Genomic DNA, 24,027 nt, shown 5'->3' with positions numbered 1-24,027 from the left:
TACTTCAGCACACCAACTGTATACAGACAAACACATTAAGCTTCAATACTTGAGTCAATGATTGATAGAAAATGCAAGAGCACACTTAGCTCTGTACACGAATAAGTTAAAATACAACTCGACAAAACTTGACTTGACTTAAAACAAATGTATTTTATTTATTTTAATGATAGAGCAGCAATTATATATAATTTTTTTACAGACCAGTAAGTCATAAAAAGTGAAAGAAAGTTGCTGAAATCTGTACACACATCATACATTTCTAAATGCCCTACAGATACTCTGCAAGATTTACAACATAACGTAGTATTCAGTCAATACTAAAAGAACTCAACTAACAATCAGCTGAAGTCAAACTAAAACGTGCCAGAATTAAAATGGCATTTCGAGTGCAGTTTGTTTAAATGCATAGAATACATTCATAAGGCATGTATGCATGGGTAAAGGGCCTTGGATATACATTGCCAATAATTCATCACTTCATCTAACAGTCAATAATATGACATAAAACATAGGGAAACAATCGTGCCTTCACAGTAAACATCTCCTAAACCAGGCTCGACCGTTTCAGCACCAGTTTATTGGTGTTTATTGGTTTTTATTACTTTTCTGTTAAAGTGCAAATTCATTTCCTCCCGCACGTGTTCCCTGAAGCAGGAAGTGCTCCGTCTCTCAGGTCTACACCCAGGCCTGCCAGCCCGGGAAGAGTCTGCTGAGGTTTTTTGGGTCCATGGCTTGTTGGATGAGCAGGTTGACCTGCCCCCCCACGCTGAGCACCGTCCCCTCCTCCACCCCCTTCAGCTTCTCCTGCAGCCTCAGCAGCACCCGCTCTGCCACTTTGTTGAAGCTCTGGCTGTCACTGCAGGAGGGAGAGCAAAAGGTGATGAGACAGAGCTTTAATAGAGACAGAGAACTGTTGTTCAACATCACTGAGAGGACGCTCATCTTCATCATCTACCTGGATTTATGGTGGTTGTCTATGTCGTCTCCCCCCATAGTGGAGCCGAGTGTGGCATTGAGCTCCTGCTGTTCGTCGTGCTGCAGGTAAAAGGCCTTCAGTGGGCTCATGGTCCAGTCGAACAAAGGGTCATACAGCAGCACCTGTACAGCACATGACCACAGAGGGACACACAGAGGCGATGCTTAACATGAGGTGAAGGAAATTAATCGGTTAGTATTTCATGTTAACTAATGTTCTGTGGTCATCTTACTACCTGACTAATGTGGCTGTTAAATAAAGCCATTGACTTTAGACCAGCTGTATGTTGGTCTATGGTGCAGTCACTTTCTGCTCCCTCCAGATAACAACGCATCATCAGTGTGCCTGACCACGACGCATTTTAAGTTGTTCTTACCTCTACAATGGTCAGCAGTGCTTCTTGAGAGTTCCTCATCACCTCAATCGTCTTCTCACAACATCTGGAAAGAGGAAATACATATATGTTTATAAAACATTAACACTGTAGTGCCTCTGCTTTTCAAAAGACAAATCTCAATCAGTAGCTTGAAATATGTTAATATATCTTATTTAGCTTATACTAAGCTGTATTTAGTTTGATAAATAAAGAAAATGAAACAAATTTGAGTGTCCTTGAAGGTACCACAAACTACAAACCAGTCCTGCAAGTTAATTTTCACACAGTAGAGACATGAATATGAAATAGAGGCTGACTGGAAGAGAGGAAATCAATCTTAAAATGTGCAGTATGTTTTTATTATCTGAAGTTAACTAGATTTGTGCTTATGGGGCTAAAATGACAGATTGATGACAGATTAAAACAATAACCGTGATGGAAAGAAACACCAAATGAAAACGTTCTCAGGCTTGACTTCCCATAATGGTTTATAAATATTTAACAACATGATCTCCTTCCTGACTTCTCCTCACCTCCTGAAAACTCCCTCCACTCCAGTGATGCCCATTCCATCCACAATATCTCTGGACAGTCTGAAGGGGACGGTCTCCGGGGTGGGAAGGATCTTCCCCTGCTCAAAGGCCACACCTGAACATAAAACACATGAAAAAGAAAAGAGGGAATCATTATTTGTCAAATCAAAAAATGCAGTTTGATCAAAATTTCTAAATGTAAAATAGGTCTCCTAGAGGGTTACACAAGACCAGCGAGCTCAATACACAAGGCGCTTGTTTACACAGCCTCACCTTTTCTGAGGAGAAGAATAAACTTTCCATGTTCACACACATGTAAATAAAACTAATGAGTAAAAATTCGTACCTAAATCGATGTGCACCAGTTCAGCAGTCTGCTCATCAATCAGAATATTCTGAATGTGTCGGTCACCCAGGCCTACGATGTAGCCGACTGTGGGCACAAAACAGAAAAGTGAGCAAGTAATTCATTGGCTCAGTCAAAAACAGGGTCATATAACACTTCACCATGAAATGAAAAGTTACTTTAATTACTAGAATAATTTGTTCAGTCTCTCTGTCATAATTTATACCTTATACCCGCATATGGACCAGTAACAAAATACTGATTCATTATTTGAGGAGAATTTTTTCGTCTCTTTACTCCTTTTTTTTTTTACCATTTTCGGACGATTTATGGACCAAACAACTGAGCGATTAATCAAGAAAACTATCAACAGATTAATCGATAATGAAAAAAAAATGTTAGCTGCAGCCATACCAAACACCTGCTGGAAAATGTAAAGATATTGTGCCAAATCTTGTCTGTGAGACTTGATGTTAAGCTGTTGCCTGTGCCATAATGTATTTATATTAGAAGCTTTGGACTGAACATCCAGCACAGTACTGTCTGTACCTATAGAGGAGGTGGCCACACTGCGAGTGTAAGCCAGCCGTTTCTCCATCCACACCGCGGGGTCCAGGAATCGCTCCATGCAGAAATACCTGAATACAGGCCTGAAGTTCTTGCACACCTCGCTGTAGGCCTGGAGCTTCTCATCAAACGCCAGCCTCTGAGCCTCCTGTAGAGACAACACAGCAGGGGGTGAGCAGAATAGGTTTTGAGTTTCTTTTTTATGTATGGAGTGCAAATTGAACATGCAGTTCTGATTGTGAGTGTGCTCGATCTTTTCCATCCAACATCATTCTGTGCCGAATATGCCCGAGCAGTACCATCATCTTCTTGCGGCAAGCTAGGTTGGTCCAGTCCCGGGGTCTGAAGCGTTTGTGAGCTCCTTTATTGGGATCCACCAGAAACTCCCCAATAGGCACCGTGCCTGAACACCACTCTAACACGCCGCTACGCTGCGAGAACGGCACCACCTGGGACCAAACGAGACACGAAGGCGGTTTAAGTGTTTTTGTTTTTTCACACTGCTTTGATGTTGATTAAAATGAGGGAATTACAAGTCTATGATGCAAAGATCAAGGGAAATGTGAAACCAAATAACCCAGTCCTGATTCATTATTCTCTTTGAATTAAAGAGCAGAAGTTTAAACACATGATCATGATGTGTGTGTGTGACCTTGTATCGTCTGATGTTGAGCTTCCTCTTGCGGGTGTCCGTGTTGCGCTGCAGCAGCATGGAGCACATGCCGAAGACCTGCTGCATCACCGCATCCTGCCGCAGGTCATCCTGACCCTGTTCACAGCGAGAGGGCAAAGGTCACCGGAGAACATATAGTCGACTACAGCAACCACTCATTTTAATCTGTATTCTATATATGTAAAAAAAATAAATGATATTTGTTTTCTAACCTTTCTAATCTCTTAACAAGGCATTAAACACATTAACATACGAGAAAAGTGTTTAATCCTCTGATATATGTCTGTTTTTCAAATCTATATTGGTAACATTCCCGTTAATATTCCAGGACTGCAAAATATCACTTTCATATTTTTCACAAATGAGCAACCTCAAGAAGGACCTGGTATGTTATATCAAATGTGACAATAATAAAATGCCTTAATATCACACATGTTTTACTGTGTGACATACAGAAGGGAAAGAAAATCAGCTAAATAATAATAAACAATATTGTAGCATATTGACCTAAAAACAGAAATTCACTGAGGTTAATGATCAGAAAAACTGTTATTTCACCATGACTCTCCCAAGTGTCTAAGAGGTGAATTATTAGCCTATGAGTGGCTAACAAGTGTTTCCGCAAACACAAACACACACACACAAACTGAAGAATGTCCTGATCACGTAGCTGTGAAAGCATGTTTGCAATCTAACAAACTTTGCATTTGTCCTGGTACAAAAACAAGATTAATTATTAGCAGCATCCAAAGTGAAATAGAACTGAAGTTAAAAGAGAGCGCCGGTCGGACTTAAATCAACATGACAGCTGCAGCTTTAGCTTCAAAGGGAGGGGATTAGTTTAGTCAAGAAACACACGCGTACCAGACGTAAAAGAATGTCTTTGCACATGTTCGTAACATTAACCTCACTTATCTAAGGCATACTTCTGACGACGCACACAGAGGTGTTACCTACCTTGACCAGCTGTCTCCTGCTCTTACCGTCAGAGCCGACACAGTCGATGATCTTGGGCAGGTTGACTCCTCCGGCCAGGTGATAGTGGGGCACGAAGGATCTGACAGTCACCGGGTTGTCATAGCAACCGGATGGATCCACCTATTATGCATTGAAAGCACTCGTTAACATACAACGGCGTTAAATATTGTGGACTGTGCTGTCTTTAACATGTGGGACAGGAACAAAACGATGAGTTAAAATTTCATTTTGTGAAGTCTGTACTTGTCTGCAACTTGCATAAAAACACAAGATCTTTGTTTCATCATTTTTCACCTTGATCTCCATTGTGGGGATGACAACCTCATCCAGGTCTTTGATTTGCATGATGGGCTGGTCAGCAGGGATGGGAATGGCCTCTGTAATGAAGCAAGAACACCAAGGATGACTCAGCAGCTGGACATATAATACAAACACATGGGTAAAGAATAGAGAGGCTTGTTTTCCACCAATCTAACAGAAATAGTTTTTGCCATCCTTGCCCAAAACAAAAAAAGGATTAATTACTATCACACCGACAAACTAACTACCTAAGTATCCACCATGAGGATGCAGGTTGGAATTTATGTACATCACAGTGCTACATCTACTCACTCTTCTCAGTCTTGTGCCTGCTGGCGTCCATATAAGCCAGAGTGATGTAGGCATCACACAGACGCTCGATCCCTCGGATCATCGCCGCTCTCTTCTTCTTGATGGAGTTAATGATCTTCTTGGCCACATCTGAACGCTCCTGCACAAGAAAAAAAGACAGTGACAATATTTACATTAAAAAGGCAGAGGAAATGACTTTTACTAATTACAGAACGTTGTGTTTGTAAACAGTAATGCAACTAATCAATACTCAATAAGTGTAGAAAACCACGCAATGTTATTATGAAAGTGGCGAACAAGTTCTTTGGCAATAACCAATAAGTAGAAAATACTATCACTTTGGACAATAACATTGTGATATCTGATTTTGTACAAATCATCCAATCTGAAGCATGTGTTGTTGTCAAACTGAGGATTTAATCAAAGCCTCACCAGATCAAATGGTGAGGGCTGCTGTCTTGCACTCTTCGACACGCGGCTCTTGCCGAAGTTCTCGTCTTTGTTGGCGTTCACCAGGGCGAAGATGATGAAGAGCGTGTGGTGAGGGTGCTCCAGAGACGCTCGGCAGATCAGCTGTGAGGAGAGGAAACCAGTGAAGCAGCAGGTTTTTTCAAAAAGGGCAGTAATATGATTCATTAACTGTATCAAGCTAAATCTGCTACAAAGTTGGATTCTTCGGAAACTGAGTGACGCTGGATGAAGTGAGTTTGCATGCAGAGGAAAGTCGGCTGTAGATGTCTGCATGTTGCAGGTAACCATTGATGTACTGCCGTTAATGTGCATTAAAAAAGTGCTGCATTACCTCACTGAGGACGTCATGGAAGCCAGTATCCTCACTAATGCCAGTTGCCATCTTGGTCCCCATACGAGCGGCCAGCTGATACATGAGAGGCAGAAACTTGTAGGAAGGGATCTTCTTCACCCCTTTCTGGGAGAGAAAAATACAAGCACTGTACTTCCATTTCCTCGAGCAGCTTTTCATCTCAAACTCAAAAGCAAAGCTGAACAACCCCGTGTCTGTTTTACGAACCTTCATCATGTCATTCACTGCCTTAACGTCGGCGTTCTCCAGCCAGAGTGAAGCAAGGCGGAACACCCAGGTGTCGTGCTCCTCACCCTGCTCCAGACACTGGATGTAGTTCTCCACCGCCTTACAAAGGAAACGCTGTTTGTCCGACTGCAGGTTGGACAGGGCCTTCTCGTCCAGCTCCAGCTCTCTTTGCACTTTTATTGTGTACCTGTGACGTCAAAGGAAAATCATCACTTTGCCTGCATGTCTACTGTATGTATTTATCCGTCTAAAGTCTCTAATTCATGCCGTGTTGGAGGAATCCATGCTTTTAAAACACTGACCTGTTAGATGTTACTTTACGCTCCCTCATCAGGTCCACCTCCTCTTTGGCCTTCTCCAGCAGCGCCTGCTTGTTCTCAAACTCAGACGAGTTCATGTACTTGTCGATGCTCTGGTACTGAGCGTCGGAGAAGCGGGCCAGAGACAGGAAGGCCTCCGTCCTCTGACTCTGCAGCCTGGAGTCCTGATGAACTCCTGAGTCCTCCTCGATCACCTCCACTGCCTGAGAGAACGGCACAGGAGAGGCTTTTACAGGTTTGAAACGCTGACAGCTTCTCTGACAAAAGGAAGTTAAAAATAACACTAACAGAGTGGCATCATTTGGTAACTTGGATGACAATGGATAGAGGCAGGGACAGGCAAACACACACGCACACGTATTAATAATTTAAATGTGTCCATATGAATCTACATAAACTGTAAACTTGCAGAAGTTTAACATGTATTTTGGTGCACTCCTTATTTATAGTGACATAAATCAATAATTCATGTGTGAGTATCTGAGTGTGGGAGTCCGAATACTGTCTGGACGAAGGGTAACAACTCTTTCACTTCTCTGATGGTGCAGGAATATGTGTGTGCTTCAGAGTGTTACAGAGATTCACTGAGTTACACGTTCAAACATTTTTAGACCTTTCTATTTCCTGATTGCTTCCACTTTCTGCTGAGAAAAAGCTCCCACGAGAAAATAGTTCTGCCCTTTTATATTTGAATAAAGCAATCAGGTTGGCAGAATACCTGATGAGCTTCCTCTTACCCTCTCGAGGTAGTTCTCCAGTATCACTCCGGGGCTCTCCAGGCACGTCTCAGCCAACCAGTTACCACACAGCCTGAGGCACTCGGTGTACACCGGGACCACTGCAGGGTTCAAGTCCACCTGACCAACAGATAACAAAACATAGAGAATAGTTCATTGAAGCCTCTTGACATTTTGGATTTTTACTTATTCTACTCAGTCTGATGATGAAGATGGTGATGTTTAGAAATGGCCCAGTCTTACTGCATTACAAACAAAGTCTTAGTGGACAGCATTATAAAATGTACATTGTGTCTCACAATTGAAGTAAGTGAAGTCTGTGTCTGACGCATCGTGCATCTTTATACAGTATATGTCAATGGGTTGTATCTCACCTTTCCCTCAAGGTTGCTGATCATCTGTCTCAGCAGGCCCAGAGCCAGTCCCTGCTCTTCCTTAGCCCAGAACACCTGGGCTTCCTCCAGTTGCCATGACGACACAGGGGATGATGCCCAGGACCCTCCACGACCCTGCTGCTTCATCTGGAAGACTGCCCGCTCTGCCAGCTGGACAGGAACCACAGCACTGTGAGTACTCTGTGGATAACTGTTCTGACCATATCACAAACAAACACGCACACTACTCCTACCTGTGTGTTCCTGGCCTTGCGAGCCAGCCGGCAGAGCTCCATGAGGTGGTCGGTGAGCACCGAGCTGAGGTACTGGGTGCTGTCAGGGTCTCCCAACCTGGACATCAGGGTGTGCTGGGCCACAGAGCGGGCAGCCAGGATGGGCTCTACCAACGCAAAGTCGCTGTCGATGAGCAGCTGGGAGTGCTGCTTCCACTGGCTACAAACCTCCCTGAGAGTCACGTCTAAGAAGGGCCTGATATCAAACATTCAAAAGCAAATGATATTAATAAATTCACTCTCCATCAGGTCAACCGAATAGATGAGGGAATAGCCTGCTGATATCACCTGGAAAAGAGCTGTTTGACACTCTCCAGCTCCCTGATGGTCTGCAGGTTCCTGAGAGCCGGGTACAGAGAGGACACGGCCTCCAGACTGCCCCTGCACAGCTCTTCCACCTCTGCACCCCTGTGCAAACACACAAGCGCATAGATGGGTGAATTTTGTCTGGTCAGAAGTGAACTTGAAATTGCACAAGTGTCTAAATGTCTACCATACCTGGCCTGTTTCATGGTTTCATCAAATACGGAGAACTCTTTGTCTCTCAGCGCTTGCAGGGAACAAAACACTGATTCATGGAAGCCAGCTTTGGATTTCTCACTCCTGGTAAAAACAGATTAGATTCGGAGGGAAGTGAGAGACTTGCAGTGATTCTCTGATGGGTTATTGCACCCTCAACTGTGTGTTGGCCTCACCTCCCTGACAGCTCACAGTCCCACTGCGTGTTCCTCCAGGCGGCCTGGAAGCGGAGCTCTCTCAGCTCCGCTCCCCACTCCACCCCTTCACTCTCCAGACCCCTCAAGTAGGTGGCGAGGATGCTGCTCAGACCAAAGTTCTGCAGGCCCTGTTGGTGCAAGAGGAGGGGGAACATCACCACTGGGGAAGCTGAAGTACACAAACATGAACATCTGGCAAACTATGTGATGAGACAGGTCTTTCGTTATGTACCTCCACAATCCCCACTTGTCGAGTGACCTCAGGTAGAGTAGAGTGGAGGTCGTACGTAGTCAGGGCCTTCCCCCACATAGCCTCATGCTCATAGGTTCGAATCCTATAAATGAGAATGACAGAACAAGGGAACAAGTGAGAAGTGTGAAAGATGGTGAGCAGGTCTCATTATTAATCTGATGGGTCCTACCTTGTCAGTGGACTGGTCATCGTCTCCCCACCACAGCCGTACAGACTGTCAGGCTCTCCGATGCTCCGATACACCTCAATGAGCAGCTCCTACAAAAGAGAACGATCACAGCACAAATGAGTGGCATTAATACTTTGCATATGGTTTTACGAACAGCTGTATATTATTATGCATGTTTAGTATCACACTGGACTCACAATGGCCAATAAACAATCAAACTTTAATGGATTCAGGTGGACATTCTTTCAAAAAATACACCAAGGAGAAATCTGAATTAACAAAACTGTCAATACAGAAATTACACCTGACAGGAGTGACATGAAGAACTGACCTGCAGGCTGATGTTGGTGTCTTCCATACTCTTCTCAGTCAGGCTGGAGATGGTGAGGGTCTGGCTGTTGTCTTCAAAGTTGATCTTGCGTGTTGCTCTCGACTTGGTTCTGCAGATTTGGTAAATGCAACGAAATACATCAGCTTGGTTATCAGTGTGATTGTTATCTTGATCAAAAAAACATAACAACTTGAAAAACGGTGGTTGAAAAAAGGAAGGGTTTATCCTGATACATCCTCATAATAATAAGCTAGCAGCAAGATATAGCTTAGCAGCAAGGCTAACATGAAATATTACCATCTAGCAATACAAAAAAAAAGCATTCACTGCTGTACCACCAGACAGCAGAGCAGCTTCTTTCCTCAGGCTGTGAGAACCCTCAATTCATCCTCAGCACTCAGCCATAAAAAATTGTTTAATTTTCTGAATCTGACCTGGTGGCAAGCATTAAGAATAACGATCAGATCGTCTAGCTCCTGTAAAGACATGAATTTTTAAATCCCATTTAGAAAAATGTCCCCCAGTTTAAAAATGGAATTTCTACCTGCGACTTTCCTCCATGTTCGCTTTGGTCTTGTCGACGTAGATCTCAGTGTACAGCAGAGCGGTGAAATGTGCCGAGCAGGACTGAGCAGCTTTGGCCACCTCCAGGTAGTTCAGCTCCAGCCAGAAGTTTGAGTCGCACACTGTGCCGCAGGAGCTGCTGGAAGAACAGACAGTGTTTACATGAAGGGGAAAGAGCAGGTCCAAATAGTAAATACAGAATCCTAAATCACTTTTATCTGATTACAATAACACTTACCTGTCAGCCTCCACTGGTCGCTGTTGGTGCCTCAGATAGTCAACAACAGCAAGCATGGTGCGCAGAGAGGTCTTATCATACAAGCCCTGGCTGGCAGTGTCCGACTCTGTAAAGAATAATAAATGCTGATCACAAACAAATTCCTGAATGTGATGTGAACAAAAGGCACAGACGAACACTTTGAACTGGATTAAGAAGTATGTGTCACACTCTCAAACTAACCAGAGTCAGAGTTTTGAGGTGTGGCAGACCGACTGGAGGCCTGAGCACTTCTGCAACAGAAGCTGAAGAAGTCCTGAATGTGGGAGGAGAGCGACTCCCTCCACAAACCGTCAGAGTCGTCCAGAAGGATGGAGTGAATGATGAGGGGCAGCAGCCTCTGACAGCAGTCCACCCACACCTGGAGACAGACGCAGGGAATGAGGTGAGCTTAGACCTGGAGCTATGGATTTTAAATGAGGCTTGCTGATGTACAGATTGTGACAAAATAAAATACGCTTAAGAAATGAAATAAAAAGACAGGGTATGTTCAACTAAGAGCTCTTAAGTTGACATGTGCGTGCTCACCAGACACAGCGATCGTGAAAGCAGCAGAGCCTCGCTCCTGACTGCTCCGCTGTCGAGCAGGGCGGTGCACAGAGCCTTCAGCCAGGCCTTGTGGCCACCCGCCTGGGGAATCCAGAACACCTGACTCTCCAGCTTCTCCCTGGCCCCCGAACTCTGCTCAGGACTCACAGCCGCAACCTAATCAGGGACAACAGTCGGTAGTAATCAGGCAAATACAGACAATACATGTGCTTACACGAAAATACACATTTGTACCTAAGTGAGGGAGCAAATTGGCATAAACAGTTGACTGTTGATCTTTTGTGTTCAAAATAACAATAATCAAGGCTGGGACACACACAAACCTCCTTCACCCACCTTCTTCTTGGACTTTCTGAAGGGGTTGAGGTAGGCCAGCATGGGGTCTCTGTTGTCTTTGTGTTGCTCCCAGAAGTCGACTCCAGACTGAGTGGCGAGGATGTCCTTCGCACACTGAGCGGCTGCCTGCCTCACCTCAATACTGGCAACCACAGCACAGAACGCAAGAAAAATCAATTCAGATTGTTCGCTCCTCCATAGTGATGTACGACAAGGTTTTGATCTAAGTTTGACTGTACCGCTGGTGAGTGAGCGCGTCGTTCATGCAGTTGAGGACGATGTAAACACACTGAGACTCAGTGGAGGTGAAGAGAGACACGGCCTTTTCGTAGAGGGGGTCTCTGCCATGAAGCAGGGCGATGGTGGAGAAATCCACAGGACCCAGTTCTCCCAGACAGCTGCCTGCTGCCTCTGGAGGGAAAGGTTTGTGTTTGTAAAACTGAAAACAGTGAAACGGTCTAGGCACTGTCGGGAAGTTATTTGATTTCATACCCAGAATGTCGGCTCCTCCGGGGTGGTTGGCTGCTAGCTTACAGAGCTGCAGCAGGCTGAGGACCAGCTTCACCAGCACACTGTCGGAGGGTTCAGCTACAAGACAGAGAACATGTAGAAAAAAAGCTTATTAGATATTTAACTAACTAATCTTTTTCACGTGTGGACTATTTTTTCTCCTCATCATACCGTGGCACTCTTTGAGCAGCTCTCGGATCTGTCCCTTGTTGTCGTGCAGCTGTCTGGTCAGCTCCTTCAGCCCCTCGAGTCTCGTCAGAGGTAAGGAGTCGCAGGACGTCACTGACAGGAAGTGGGCTATCTCCTTTAAAAGAAAGAGAAACATGGAGGGTGGAGGTCAGCAGTGAAATCCATGACATTTCCATCCCTAGAGTCACTGAGGAATCAGGGCTACATATTCAAAATAAAGTGACTTGGGTACATGGTACTTATACAAGGATTTTATATTTGCCATTACCTGTCTGAGCGTGAATGTCCCAGTGTTATATTTGAGCGTGTGCTGTACGGATCGCAGCTCTCTGAATTCAGGGAGGTTAGGAAAAGGCTCCAACCTGCTGATGGCTCCTTTTAGCTTCTGTTGGTTTTCTATCACAAGAAACTGCAGCAGACTGAGCACCTGCAGGGGGACAGAAAGAGGTAAAAATCAGAAAGGAGGCAGATGCTTCTCTCAAATCTAAATAATGCAAAACCTAAATGACTTAAGGGGAGCTTGTGAAATGAAATAATCAGTACTGGATCATTCAAATCCTAGAAGATATCTATTAAATGATGTGAGGCACGTCATTAATGAAGTGTCTGGATGGAAATTTCCCAAATTCTGCTGTGTTTTGTAGTTTTTAAGGGAACATTTTGCATTTCTCTGAGCATGTAAAAGCTGTAAAAACTGTAAAAACTAATCACATATTTAGAAAATGTTTAAAAAAATATAATGTCCTCTTGAACCAAGGAAGTAGGTGCTTTTGTCCACAAAAAATACCTTTAAGTGGCAATTTTGCATGGCCTCTTGAAGGCACCATTTGTCTAAATTTCCATTATTGAGTCTGCAAACTCCCTCGTCACTTACCTGCTGTGAGATGGCGGGCCGGCTGGTCACCTGAGCTGTGAGAGTCCCAACGATGACCTGCAGGTGGCAGTCTAGAGCATCGTCACAGAACTGCAGAGCCGCCTGACACACAGAGGTCAACAGGTTGCAGCACAGAGAGAGGCTCCTGTTGGAAACCTCATCGCACTGAGCCGGACTGAGGATGAGAGAAACACAAACTGGTTTGTCTTTGACAGCGTGTGATATGTGTGACCCTGCATGTATGCAAAGTATGTTACCTGTGAGAAAGCGTGTGCACCGACCTGCTGTTGATGTGGTGAATGAGGGTGTAGATGATGTCTCTGAGGACGAAGGCCCAGGCTCCCCCCAGGCCGTCCTTCACCTCTCTGAGCAGCAGGTTGACAAACAGGTGATACATGAGGAGGATGCGATGGCGCTCGTAGCTGTTGGTCGTCCCTGCTGCTCTTTCACACACCGACAGCAGAATCCTCTGGATAGAAATCTACAGCACGAAGACAATCAGGACAATGTAATACAGAACAGGGAAACACAAACAGGTAAATAGGTTAATTTTGATTTTTAATAAAACACGTAAATCCACATATGGGGAAAGTCAAACATCTTACTGGAGTTTTTGACAAAATGGCGACCAAAGACTTGTGGTTGGCACTGTGGCACTTGCTGAGGTAGTCCAGCGTCGCTTTAATGACATAAGAGCTGAAGTATGGCGGGTTTGGTGCAGGGTCCAGTTCTCTGAGAGGGAAAAGTTATTTAGTCATACAGTTTTGTTCATTTTTACTTGAATTGAAGATTGACAGAAAGAGCTCTGTTTTTCTTATAGTGCAGCCATGTGGTGTCACATTAATCAGAAAAATTTAGTCCCAGAGTCAGAAAAACAACTTTGGGAAGTCGGTGAAAATTTTGGTACACAACTTGCCGACTACGACGTCATATATGCAGAAACATGGCAGAAGAAAGTAAATGTTTGGTTGATGGTTAGAAACTTTTTATTATTTCACATATTAAATTAAAGTTAGAAACATAATTTAGGCAGTATTTTAATGGTTTTAGGGAATGTACTGACGCAGCAACAAGTCTTGGACAAAATCACTTCGTAACATAAAGCTTCAAACTTACTTCCTCAAACTTACACAAACTAATGTAAGAAATATAAGAAAGAAATCAGGGTAAGTTTTAACTATTATTACCCTACAAAGCGTTTCAGGTCTCCTCTCTCCTCTTCTGCTCCACTCCCTTCATACAGAGTCATCAGCAGTTCCACCACTATGTCCGCCAAGTTACTGTGGATCAGGTTGTCAATTTCCTGCAGACACATGCACAAAAACAGGGACAGAAATGTAGTACAGTCAAGTAAATTTGCCATTCAATCACCATGCCTTTACTCGTCATGGGAGACAATGCACCTGTACAGCTTTTTGTTCTGATGAAGTAACGAAACAAGGTAAGAAACTTATTCAGGCTGTGTTTACCTGTTTGCCCAGACAGTCGGCATCTTTGAGGAGATCGTACACTCTGTGGGCCTTCTCTCGCTGCTGTGCGACCTGCGCATCCTGGCCAGACAGGGCGAAGTATGGCAGGATGTTGACCATGATCTTGGGGAAACAGTCGGCCAGTAACTGCTTCCAGTCCTTCGTCAGACACCTGCCGATAGACTTCACCTGCTCAAAGTCATCCAGGATGACCAGGTGGGGGATCAACACCTGGTAGGAGGAGCTTCAAGGGGACGGAAGACAACAGCTTGAACAGTGAAAGGAGGGGACGATAAAGCCACAAGACAACATCAAATGGCACAAAATTAAAATAAAAGAGGTTTATTTCCTCACTTATAGAACTCTTTGACTGTGTCGTGGTCTAGGAGGGTGTAGGGGAAAGATCCAAGAGTGTAGCGATCGTCAGACTGTCTCTGCGCGAGCCACTCGGCTACCAAGTAGTACAGGTGAGAACTGACAAATGTTTTCACGCTCCTGTAGCCCAGCGCTCTGGATACACTGCACAGCATCTGCGACAAAAAGAAACAGCTTGTTTGGACGATGCTAAATTCTAATTTTGAAGCAGCGTCTCGAATCTCCATTTTCACAATGCACAAAGCCCTGATTATGTTACCTTTTTGATGAGCTGTTCCTCTATGTTGTTCTCCTTGTAGGACTGGAAGAGGGCAAACAGGGACTGTTTCTCACAGACGGGGCTACAACACATCACAACGGACAAACTCTTGAGCAGGGCGGCCTTGCGGTTAAATGACTCATCCTGCTGGTCCTCTGCAGAGCTGGTTCTCTGTGTAGGATCACACAGACACAAGAAGAATTAGTAAAGTAAATGATGCAGAATACACACACATAATGAGGTATTTAACATCTGATGAACCTACTGGGAGCCTCATTCCCTCCTGAGCCTTCAGATAAATGGTCTCAAAAGCTGCCTGCTGGTGTTTCAGCGGCAGCATCTTCCTCTTATCTGGACGCTCCGGGCTCATCTCCAGAAACAACCTGGACAGACAGGAGAATAACGGTGACCATCAGATATATGATAACGACTTCTATAAAAATGTATTCTGATACATTATCAGTGGTGCCAAGTCAGCGCACCTCTCCACTGACAAGGCCACCAGCATGCGGACTTGGTGGTGGGCATCTGCGAGGTGAGACGGAAGGATGGCAGACACTGGATGATCTTCATCTGCGTCAGACCCTCTGATACTTAAAACTGCCCACTTACAACACGGGTCAGCCTGTCAGAGGGAAGAGAAGCCAAAAACATGTTGTGCTAATAGAATAAATGGTACATGGGTAATTAATTGAAACATAAAAAGGATAAACAGAAGAGAGAGGGAAGCTCTGTGGTACATTTTTTATTCTCCACTCTCCTGTGGAGAATAAAAAATCAACACAGTCCTGTGTTGGTCAAAACCAATTTTGGCACATAAAATATTGAACGCAGCTCTCTATAATACACTAGTCAATAAAGAAACTACAAAGTTAAACATATAAACATGGCCCCTCAAAGTTTGATGAACTATGACAAAGTGTCCTATGTCGTTTATTTAGAATGAGATATAAAAGATAGACATGCAAGATTGTATTGTTGTGCAGATCAATACTTTAACAATACATAATGTATATGGGATATATGATATATAATAATCTGTGAGCGCTGACCTCCAGCAAAGCAACCAGACATCGCACTAAAGCAGTGCGTACAGCAGCCCTGCATTTCCCCGTTTGGCTCAGGAAACTGGAACACAGCACAGTGATCGAGAGTCGTTGGTATGAGAGAGTGAATTACGCACACAGATTTTAGACAGATTATGACTACGAGTGTATACAAAAACCATGAATAATGTTTTTAAAGTATAATGCCATAGCTATCCCTTCAGCTGAACATTGGTATCGACTGATATTTGAAGATCTGCAAATAAGATAAGTGTCACTTCAATTTTCATCCATTTTCATGACCTAATTTGTGATTTAAGATCTGAGAGATTTTGAAACAGTGCGGGTATATTTTTTATATGAAGATTTTTTTGTTCCCATTGAACAAAGGGGGAATGAATAATACAAACACAAAATTATGAACTGTCATTCTTGTTCTTTACATATTCATAATCAACATTTCAATCAATCAATCAAAAAACCTCTTAAGCATCGGAATTTCACATTTGTTGAATCCCTAAAATGAACTTTTTGATGAGACTTATTTACATCTTGAGAGGAGGCAGATTTTACATGCGATCATCTTCAAAGACTGAAGGCTCCTTGTCAAATAGTGACTCGTTTTTTACAGACCAACCCTTAATGTGTTCATGTTGTGCAACTAACCAGAATCCAGACACCACTTGTAGCACAGATCCCTGAACATGTCTCATTTCCTCCGGCAGGTGGTGGGTCCTTCCCAGGCTCCTGATGGAGGGTAAAAGACCCAGGAGAACAGCAGCACAGATCTCTTGGTCCTGACGGTACTGACTGCACACATCTCTGTGAGCATGGCACAACAAGCAGACTTTAGTATTCGCAAAACATATCAGGTGAAATGAATTCAAACAGAAACAGTCACAAAAAGATTGCCCTACGCCAGAGGACGAAGCAGTGAGTCGAATTCCTCTGGAGAGAGCGAGTCCTCAGCAGGAAGCTTCTTCAGCAGGACCAGATACTGGAAGAGAACCAGATCTTTGTGTTAATCAGCTGTAGCACCATCAGCACTGCAACCAATGCCTCTCCACTGCAGCTGCAACCCACCATGTTGAGGTGCAGGGCGTTGCTGAAGTCGATGTGCTCTACCAGCAGCAGCAGCCTGCGCCGCACCTCCTGCGGTTTGAAGAGCAGACCGTGGACGGGCTGCACGGAGCCGCACTCACACAGAAACTCCAAGACTGCAAGGACAGCCAGGTCCTGTTGGGCCAGATGATCGTCTGCTAGCAGACTCTTTGCACCTGGCGGAGGACAGAACCATTATTATTGCTGCTTTGAGTGTTTAATTTAGCGGTAGAAAACATACGCCACCACTCTTTGATTTTGATGGACTGAGAGCAGCAAAACCCGAACTCTACTGCTGATGTTCTCGATGCCTTTAAATGCTACTCAGGCTGTGAGGTAAATATCCTGAAGTTATGTGGTGTGCTGTCTCTACATTTGGCCAGTATTAACATTACATAAAAAAAGAAACACAACACCAAATGACAGAATGAAGCTAGAAACAGAAAATACCTAAACAGTAGCTGTTTGTTTCGGAAATGGTCACATTTGTGTGGTAATTTTTGTCACATTTCTTTAAATTATACCGAGTTTTGCTAATCCCAACAGAGGCACTGATTTATAGAGTAAGTTGTCCCTTCTTACCTGGCCCACAGGAAGCATCACTGTTGTCTCCCTGCTTTCTGCGGTGCCCATTGGTGCTGCTGTGGGCCTCTATGTCCTCATCAAACAGATCACTGTCATCCCCTTGTTTAGTTCTGGTCACTTCCAAGTCGTCATCCATATGATCGTCTTCATCCACGACAGTGACTCTCTTAGAAACGCTGCTCAACTGAGAGAGACGAGGATGCAGGACTAATTGAAGCAAGCCGGCTCTTTATATAAAGATTTTCACTACCACAAGTGCAACAGCTCTCACACAAATCTGACCTTTATAAAGCTTATAATGGCCATTTTTTCCCCCAAGAGCTGGTGATTCAACATGTTGTACTGGACAGCATTTTAATGAATGTGTTCTTAATATTCTTCCCCTCTCATGTTTAAAAATGGGGTGGACAAAACATAACACCTCTAAATATAATGTAGTCCAGTTCAAGACCACTACAAACTACAACCTCAATAACAAACACATAGTTAATGAGCACCTCTCAGACAGTCATTATTTTTTATACAAAGGTAGTGTTTATGGTATAACAGTTGTATCAGATTGCTTTAGATTTTACATTTGCACCTAATAAAGTGGCCACTCAGTGTACGTCACTTACCAACAGTTTGCAGATCTCAGCCAGTTCACTGAGGAGACTGGCAGGCAGGATCATAATGAACAGGCTGGAGGAGATGGGAGAAACCTTATCCTGTAGGAGAAAGGACAAAAGATTTACTCTGCAAGAAAATCTTTCTCACCAGGATACAGTTTGAATGTTTGACAGCGTGCATGGATTGTTGAGGATGTGGCTGGATTGTATATTCATCTAAATGCCGCGTCATTTCAGCATTATGTATACAGTCATGATGGAGGCTTCGGTCACCTTGTTTTTTCTGCTGGCTGACTGAGTGCAGAGCTTCGTGACGGATCTCAGCGTGCTCATGGTTCCTCCCTCTGCCATCTTCACCTTCACAGTAGATACAAAACCGGTAAAGTCCTGGGCCAGGGTCTGGGAACAAGAATACAACAACAACCTTCAATTCTTATATGCTTTACATAATGTTTCAGAGGCTGGATGATTAATCACCAAATGGTTCGCATGATAAATCTATTGCATATTCATGCATCTGAATGATACCTTGGCTTTAGTGAAGAGCTGTGAGTGGCAGGCCTCCTCCTCAGTCAGAAACCCAGTGGAGACGTAACCTGCCAGAACACCGGTCAGCAGACTGACACAGCGCACCAGACACTCTGGAGGGGTGGACTGAGACTGTGGAGGAGGAAATCAAGATAAATACCCATTTGTCACTGAGGCGACTACACACACATATATATTAACTTCCACTCACATCAGGAGAGTAGCAGTTGAGCAGGTTGTCAGCCACACAAAGCAGGGATTGCTCCAACTTGTTCCTCAGGCCGGGGATGGCAGCGAACTGGCCCTCAGCTGAAGCCGTCTTTGTTGACTCGTCGGTCCCTGCTGTCACTGAGGGCAGCGTATTGAAGCTGAACTGCAGGTAGAGACTCTCAATCTCTTCCAGGTTGTCTTTGGCGTTGGATGTGGTTTGTTCTTGAAGGAAGGCACTTTGAAAAAGAGATCGAAAACTGAATTACTTGTATTCCATAATTACATAGCTTTAAGTACAGAGAAGACATGGAGAGTTGATAACAATATAGGATGAATTCAAATCAAATATAACTGACTCTGGATTAATAATGATACCAAAAAACAACTAATATCGATGATAACAACGATAATTTCCCTCACCTTTCTACCTCTTCAGTACCCAGCAGAAACTTCAGGCCACTTCCTGTGTCTTTCAAGGTCAGGGAGACCAAGATGTTCGCTATTAGATTGTGAGGAAAGTCTCTGCACACAAGATCACAAAAAAGTACACATTTAAAGATCTTTATGTATGTAAATCAAAGGTTAAATAGATATATGTTAACAAAGGCGTACGTTTTTTAAAAGAAAAATAATAAAAAGGTATACCATGCAGGATTTTTATAAAAACTAAATACAGACTCAAACAAAGATCAACCCCTTTAAATTATTACTGAAGACCCATAAGAAGTGTGTGGCAATTACTGCTTCTGCAGAGACCCTGTCTTCGTATTTAGTTGTGTTCAGAGTGTTTCTGAGAGTCAATCTTTGGGGAGTGGTAAAGTAATGGCACAAGGTTGTGACTCAATAAAAGGCAACATCGCCGTCTCATCTCTCTTCTCTACTCTGTCTGTCTAATGAGCTTTAGGTCTGTGTGTCTGATTGACTGAGGGCGGGGCAACAGACACACACACAGAGCAGAGAGCAGCAGACAGGAGGAAGCCTGTGCTTAAGCTAAAATTCACACAAAATCCCCAAAAATATTTTGTCTGCCTCCCTTGCTTGACCATTGCTGCTCACTCAGTTTAGTAGACCCGGGGAGGAAGGGCCAGCTTTGAATGGTTTTGTTTTTAACCAGCAATCTACAAATCCTGCATAGTATACAATTAAGAAAGATTGGAGCTTATATTTTCTTTTTCTATACATGCAGCACAAAGAACTGTAAGTGGAGCTTCCAACATTTAAAGATGAAAGTAATCCATAGTTAACTTGGAAAACCAGCATAGTGCCAACCTGCAAATGATGGGGTGCGGTCTGGAGCTCTCCTCCATCTCATCACTCTGATCCGTCATCAGCAGCCAGGCTATGAGGGTCTCCTTCAGGTTAGGGGATGCAGATCCCTCTGTGACCCCCACACAGTCCCAGCCTGAGCTCGAGATGAGACTTTTAGGGACCGGACACTTCAGCAGGACCTGGGCTAGACAGAGAGCCGCACTCCTGTGGGTAGAGGGGAAGAAGGGGTACTGAATGCAAACACATAAATATGTGTATTAAATGTATTACAAAGGCAAATTTTCAGTATTAACAAAGTCCATATGGCGGCAACTCACTGAGATGGTTTACATGCTGATCCAGAGAACAGCTTCCAGAGTTCCCTGTCCATATTGATCAGTCCACCGTGGATGATAGAGCTCAGCAGGTCTAGGCACAGAGCCTCTGTCTGGGGTGAGCTGACCCCTCGCAGTGCCAAGGCCCACACCCGGCCCCACATCCTGCCCAGCTCCGGCTTGTAGACCTGGGCCCTGTCCGGGTAGGTAGCCTGGCACCGGGCCACCTCCCTCAGACAGCGCAGCACGTATGGCCCCCTGTCTCCCCTTTTCTGCTCTGCTAGGAGCTGGTACAACACTGACAGCAGCGGGACCAGCTCCTGGCCGGGCACCATGGATGGGTACTTGGAAGCGAGCACTGCAGTGATCTGCAACCTGAGGGGAGAAAATGACAGAGATGATCCTTGATCTGGAGTGGGTGCATCCAGAGAAACAACAGGCTACTTTTCTGCCATTAGTAAAATCAAAAAAAGCCCATTTCTGAGCAGCTCTTCCTTGTTTACCTTCAAACTGTTCTGATATTAATTGTGTTGTGATTTTCATACCATGGTATGATATCAAAGTCATTAAGGTGAGGCTGCAGATGATCCCTGACGACCTCCCAGCCCAGCTCGATGCGCCGTCGCTTGCTGGCTGTTCCATGCGTGGGACTGCCCACGTGGGTGGCTCTGAGAGAGGCCTGGGTCACCTCCAAGACGTGGGTGCCATTGTCGTCACTGAACAGCTAGAAGGATTAAAGGAACAATTTGATCAAGACTGATAATTCCTCCAGACATGTAAAGCGTTTTATTGTAGCTAAATAACTACATAATTGCATAAACATTTAGGTCAAACAAAATTGTTGATATTCTGTTTATATACTTGAGACATGATCTCTGTTACCTGGTTACAGATGTCAGCTGTGAGCTTGATGAGATTGTCTTTGACAGCTATGTGTCGGGTCCCTGTGACGTACTTCCCTCTGCTGCATGTGTGACTTATTTCTCTGATTAAGGCATCATACAGGTTGTACAGCAGACTCCTCCACCTGGTCCAGTCCTCAGCATGAGCACCTGAAATATGAGACAAGAGACAACAAGTTATTGGTTGTTTGTTTAAGGACAAACCTGAGTTGTATTACTGGATGACGTGATCTTCTTGAAATCTTTCCCTGTGGGTGCAATTTTAACTTTCTAGATTAAGTTTGTCAAATTTCTCACTCCATTGCTTGAAACAGTCAAATCAGTGGAATTGTACATGAAACCATACACAACCCACAATCAAGCCTGCGTGCTGTGCAAGCACAACACCACAAGAAACATTGTTGAAACAACAAACAAATTGTTTAAAGAAATAAGGAATGCTCACTCTACCTGTATCCTGTGTCTTGGCTCCTTTGGGGTGGTGAGCACACATCTGCAAGTTCAAGAACTCCACTATCTCCTCTTTGAGAGCCACACTGGGCCTCATATCCGCCCAGACATACAGTACAGAAGGCAGAAGCTCCTCCCCGAGGTGACACACCCTCATCCGACAGTTCATGGCCGCGGATCTCAAGAAGATGTTGAGTGCAGAGACGAGGTGCTCCAATACAGACAAGTGTTTCTCCTGCCTAACACGATCACACAAAAACAATAAGTGCATCACATTTGCATGTATTCATTTAACAAGTGCATTATGTTTAGAACAATTTAGGATGATGTTGGTAAAGTCTTTACCTGGCATTTAGCAGTGCTTTGGAGAAGAAGCTGAACAGGGTGTTGTTGACTCCTTCAGTCTGTGTGCAGCAGCCCTGCACCACCGTGTGGATGACTCTGCTCACCAAAACACGGTTGATGGACTTGGATGAAGAGTTGAACAAGTGACAGTACAAGTCCAAAAGATCTAAGTACGGCAAAAACAAACAAAAGGGGATTCAGTATTCTGATCAGGCAGGATGCTATTACACTATCAAACAACAGTTTTAATACTGTGTAATGCTAAACACAAATAAGATTAATTTTAATGAAATCGTGCTGAAATTGTTACATCAATTATATATAATTTGGATGAATATCCAACTGACTGTGCCACTGCTGTGAAGTGATGTCACACCAGTACTTGCGGACAGAGAAGATGTCCTTTACTAGGATGCTGCTGTAATCTTCTCCATAGGCTGAAGAGCTGTGTGAATTTTGCAGGACCTCCATGACATGTCTCAGCAGCTCACTGCACTTTAAACGAGGCCCGCCTGCACAGAGCGAGACAGAGAGACACAAAAAGGTCAGTCATTCAGAATTCTTTTCTATTTCAACATATGTATCGTGACCTAGTGTAACCCACGACCGGATCTTGCAAAGACAACGCCCTTACGTTTGTTTGCGTAGCGAATGAAGTATTTGATCAAGCTGCACAGGTCAGCCATCTTCTTCTGCCGGTTGGCCAACGTACTTGCTGTGACGTTGGATTTAAGCGATTGCACGCTTTCTGTCTCCTTCTGGACATAACGCTGTAGAAATCTGTCATGGAAAAAACGAGAGTATGCACAACGGATCAAGACCATTTACAATAAAACCAAAACTCATGATGAATGACTAAATTCAGCACAAGCACAATGTACAGGTATCTTGTATAACGAAACGAGGAATGAGAACAGATTCTTGCACAAAAAAAATAACGATGAGGTTGCAAGCTAAAAAGCATGTATAAAATCACACAGAGCAAGTCATGACCTACGTTATGCTGGAGAAATTAATTTGCATTTTGTTGCACATGAACAAAAATGCAAATATAAACAGGCAGACTACCTGAAAACAGCATCCCATGTGAGTTGCTTGGAGCCTTTATCTTTGGGTCCGGATGAACGATCCAACTCTTGCACAATCTCAGGAGTTCGAATGAGCCGTTTGAACTGCTCAGCTACTTTCTGTGGGTGTGAAGAGAGGACACAGCTGTGGATTTGTACTGCACTCACTGGTTGAACTTGCTTACAGTGAGGCTATAGTGTAAACACATCTCATGTCATTGTTGATGTGCAGATGTGATTACCTTTCTCTCTGTAACTTTATCACTCTCCAGCCCCCTGCAGCAGACCAGGAGATCATGAAGTGCCAGACTCATCGTGCTTCACAATGGATGAGGGCACAGTTTTCATCAATGTGGACTATTCTACCTGATAGGATGTAAACAAGAGAGCATGTTATTATTCATCCACAACATGCCTGCACAACAATCACTTAGCATAGATATCATCAGCTCTCTTCTCCCTGCAAACTATTTACACAAAATGACAGTTTCACTAGCAACCAGTTAACCCAGTTACTGCAACCCACTCTATAATCAGCCTGGCCTTGCTGGTAAACGAGCTACTTTAGCAACACAACAGTGGCAGACCAGATATGAACTTGATTCACACACATCCATTCAAACGCTGAACACAATCTATGGCTCTCAGTGTGATCACTGACCTCTGATGACTGTGCTGATCGTAGCTGCAGGGCTGTCACACATGCAGGCGTGTGGATGTTAACAATGCTACTGTGCTACTACTCACAACTTTGCCATCTTGACGTGCGTTAACAGGCACACGCACGCACACGTAGAACATGCAGGAAATTCCCGCCCCAGCAGCGGCAGTGAAGGGGTCACATCACTTCCTGGTCGTGGCTAGAACCTCGAGAGTCCGGTAACCATAGGAA

At 44.2% G+C, this 24,027-nt stretch overlaps 1 protein-coding gene across 2 annotated transcripts; it reads right to left on the bottom strand.

The window, feature by feature from the left end:
• Nucleotides 1–133: 133 nt before the first annotated feature.
• On the bottom strand, nucleotides 134–23,985 carry atm (ATM serine/threonine kinase). Of its 2 annotated transcripts, none has more exons than XM_084350052.1 (63): nucleotides 23,797–23,985; nucleotides 23,378–23,501; nucleotides 23,137–23,255; nucleotides 22,703–22,848; nucleotides 22,416–22,580; nucleotides 22,069–22,234; nucleotides 21,724–21,962; nucleotides 21,254–21,423; nucleotides 20,917–21,095; nucleotides 20,375–20,746; nucleotides 20,058–20,261; nucleotides 19,209–19,310; nucleotides 18,790–19,024; nucleotides 18,579–18,710; nucleotides 18,324–18,449; nucleotides 18,060–18,149; nucleotides 17,440–17,626; nucleotides 16,840–17,033; nucleotides 16,674–16,753; nucleotides 16,423–16,578; nucleotides 15,763–15,838; nucleotides 15,193–15,335; nucleotides 14,976–15,093; nucleotides 14,711–14,881; nucleotides 14,431–14,606; nucleotides 14,077–14,320; nucleotides 13,795–13,910; nucleotides 13,213–13,339; nucleotides 12,889–13,088; nucleotides 12,608–12,782; nucleotides 12,002–12,160; nucleotides 11,716–11,848; nucleotides 11,527–11,622; nucleotides 11,274–11,445; nucleotides 11,035–11,176; nucleotides 10,678–10,854; nucleotides 10,333–10,510; nucleotides 10,111–10,216; nucleotides 9,853–10,011; nucleotides 9,309–9,417; nucleotides 8,978–9,066; nucleotides 8,788–8,890; nucleotides 8,535–8,683; nucleotides 8,338–8,442; nucleotides 8,128–8,247; nucleotides 7,801–8,035; nucleotides 7,547–7,717; nucleotides 7,173–7,292; nucleotides 6,418–6,638; nucleotides 6,095–6,302; nucleotides 5,867–5,992; nucleotides 5,497–5,637; nucleotides 5,065–5,203; nucleotides 4,747–4,829; nucleotides 4,432–4,572; nucleotides 3,454–3,570; nucleotides 3,101–3,250; nucleotides 2,784–2,949; nucleotides 2,235–2,321; nucleotides 1,889–2,003; nucleotides 1,356–1,419; nucleotides 959–1,101; nucleotides 134–859 (listed from the first exon to the last, which is right to left on the bottom strand). In XM_084350052.1, exons 2-63 carry the CDS (start codon nucleotides 23,447–23,449, stop codon nucleotides 679–681), a joined length of 9,285 nt encoding a protein of 3,094 aa, XP_084206178.1. In that variant the 5' UTR covers nucleotides 23,450–23,501; nucleotides 23,797–23,985; the 3' UTR covers nucleotides 134–678. The 2 variants fall into 2 exon arrangements, with proteins under 2 accessions (XP_084206178.1, XP_084206179.1); XM_084350053.1 differs by having other exon boundaries at nucleotides 9,853–10,008.
• Nucleotides 23,986–24,027: the final 42 nt, after the last annotated feature.

Source organism: Pagrus pagrus (genome assembly GCF_965226575.1).
Source record: "Pagrus pagrus genome assembly, chromosome: 4".
Classification (NCBI taxonomy): domain Eukaryota; kingdom Metazoa; phylum Chordata; class Actinopteri; order Spariformes; family Sparidae; genus Pagrus; species Pagrus pagrus.
Note: the sequence above shows the minus strand (reverse complement) of the source record. Positions and strands in the feature narration are given on the sequence as shown.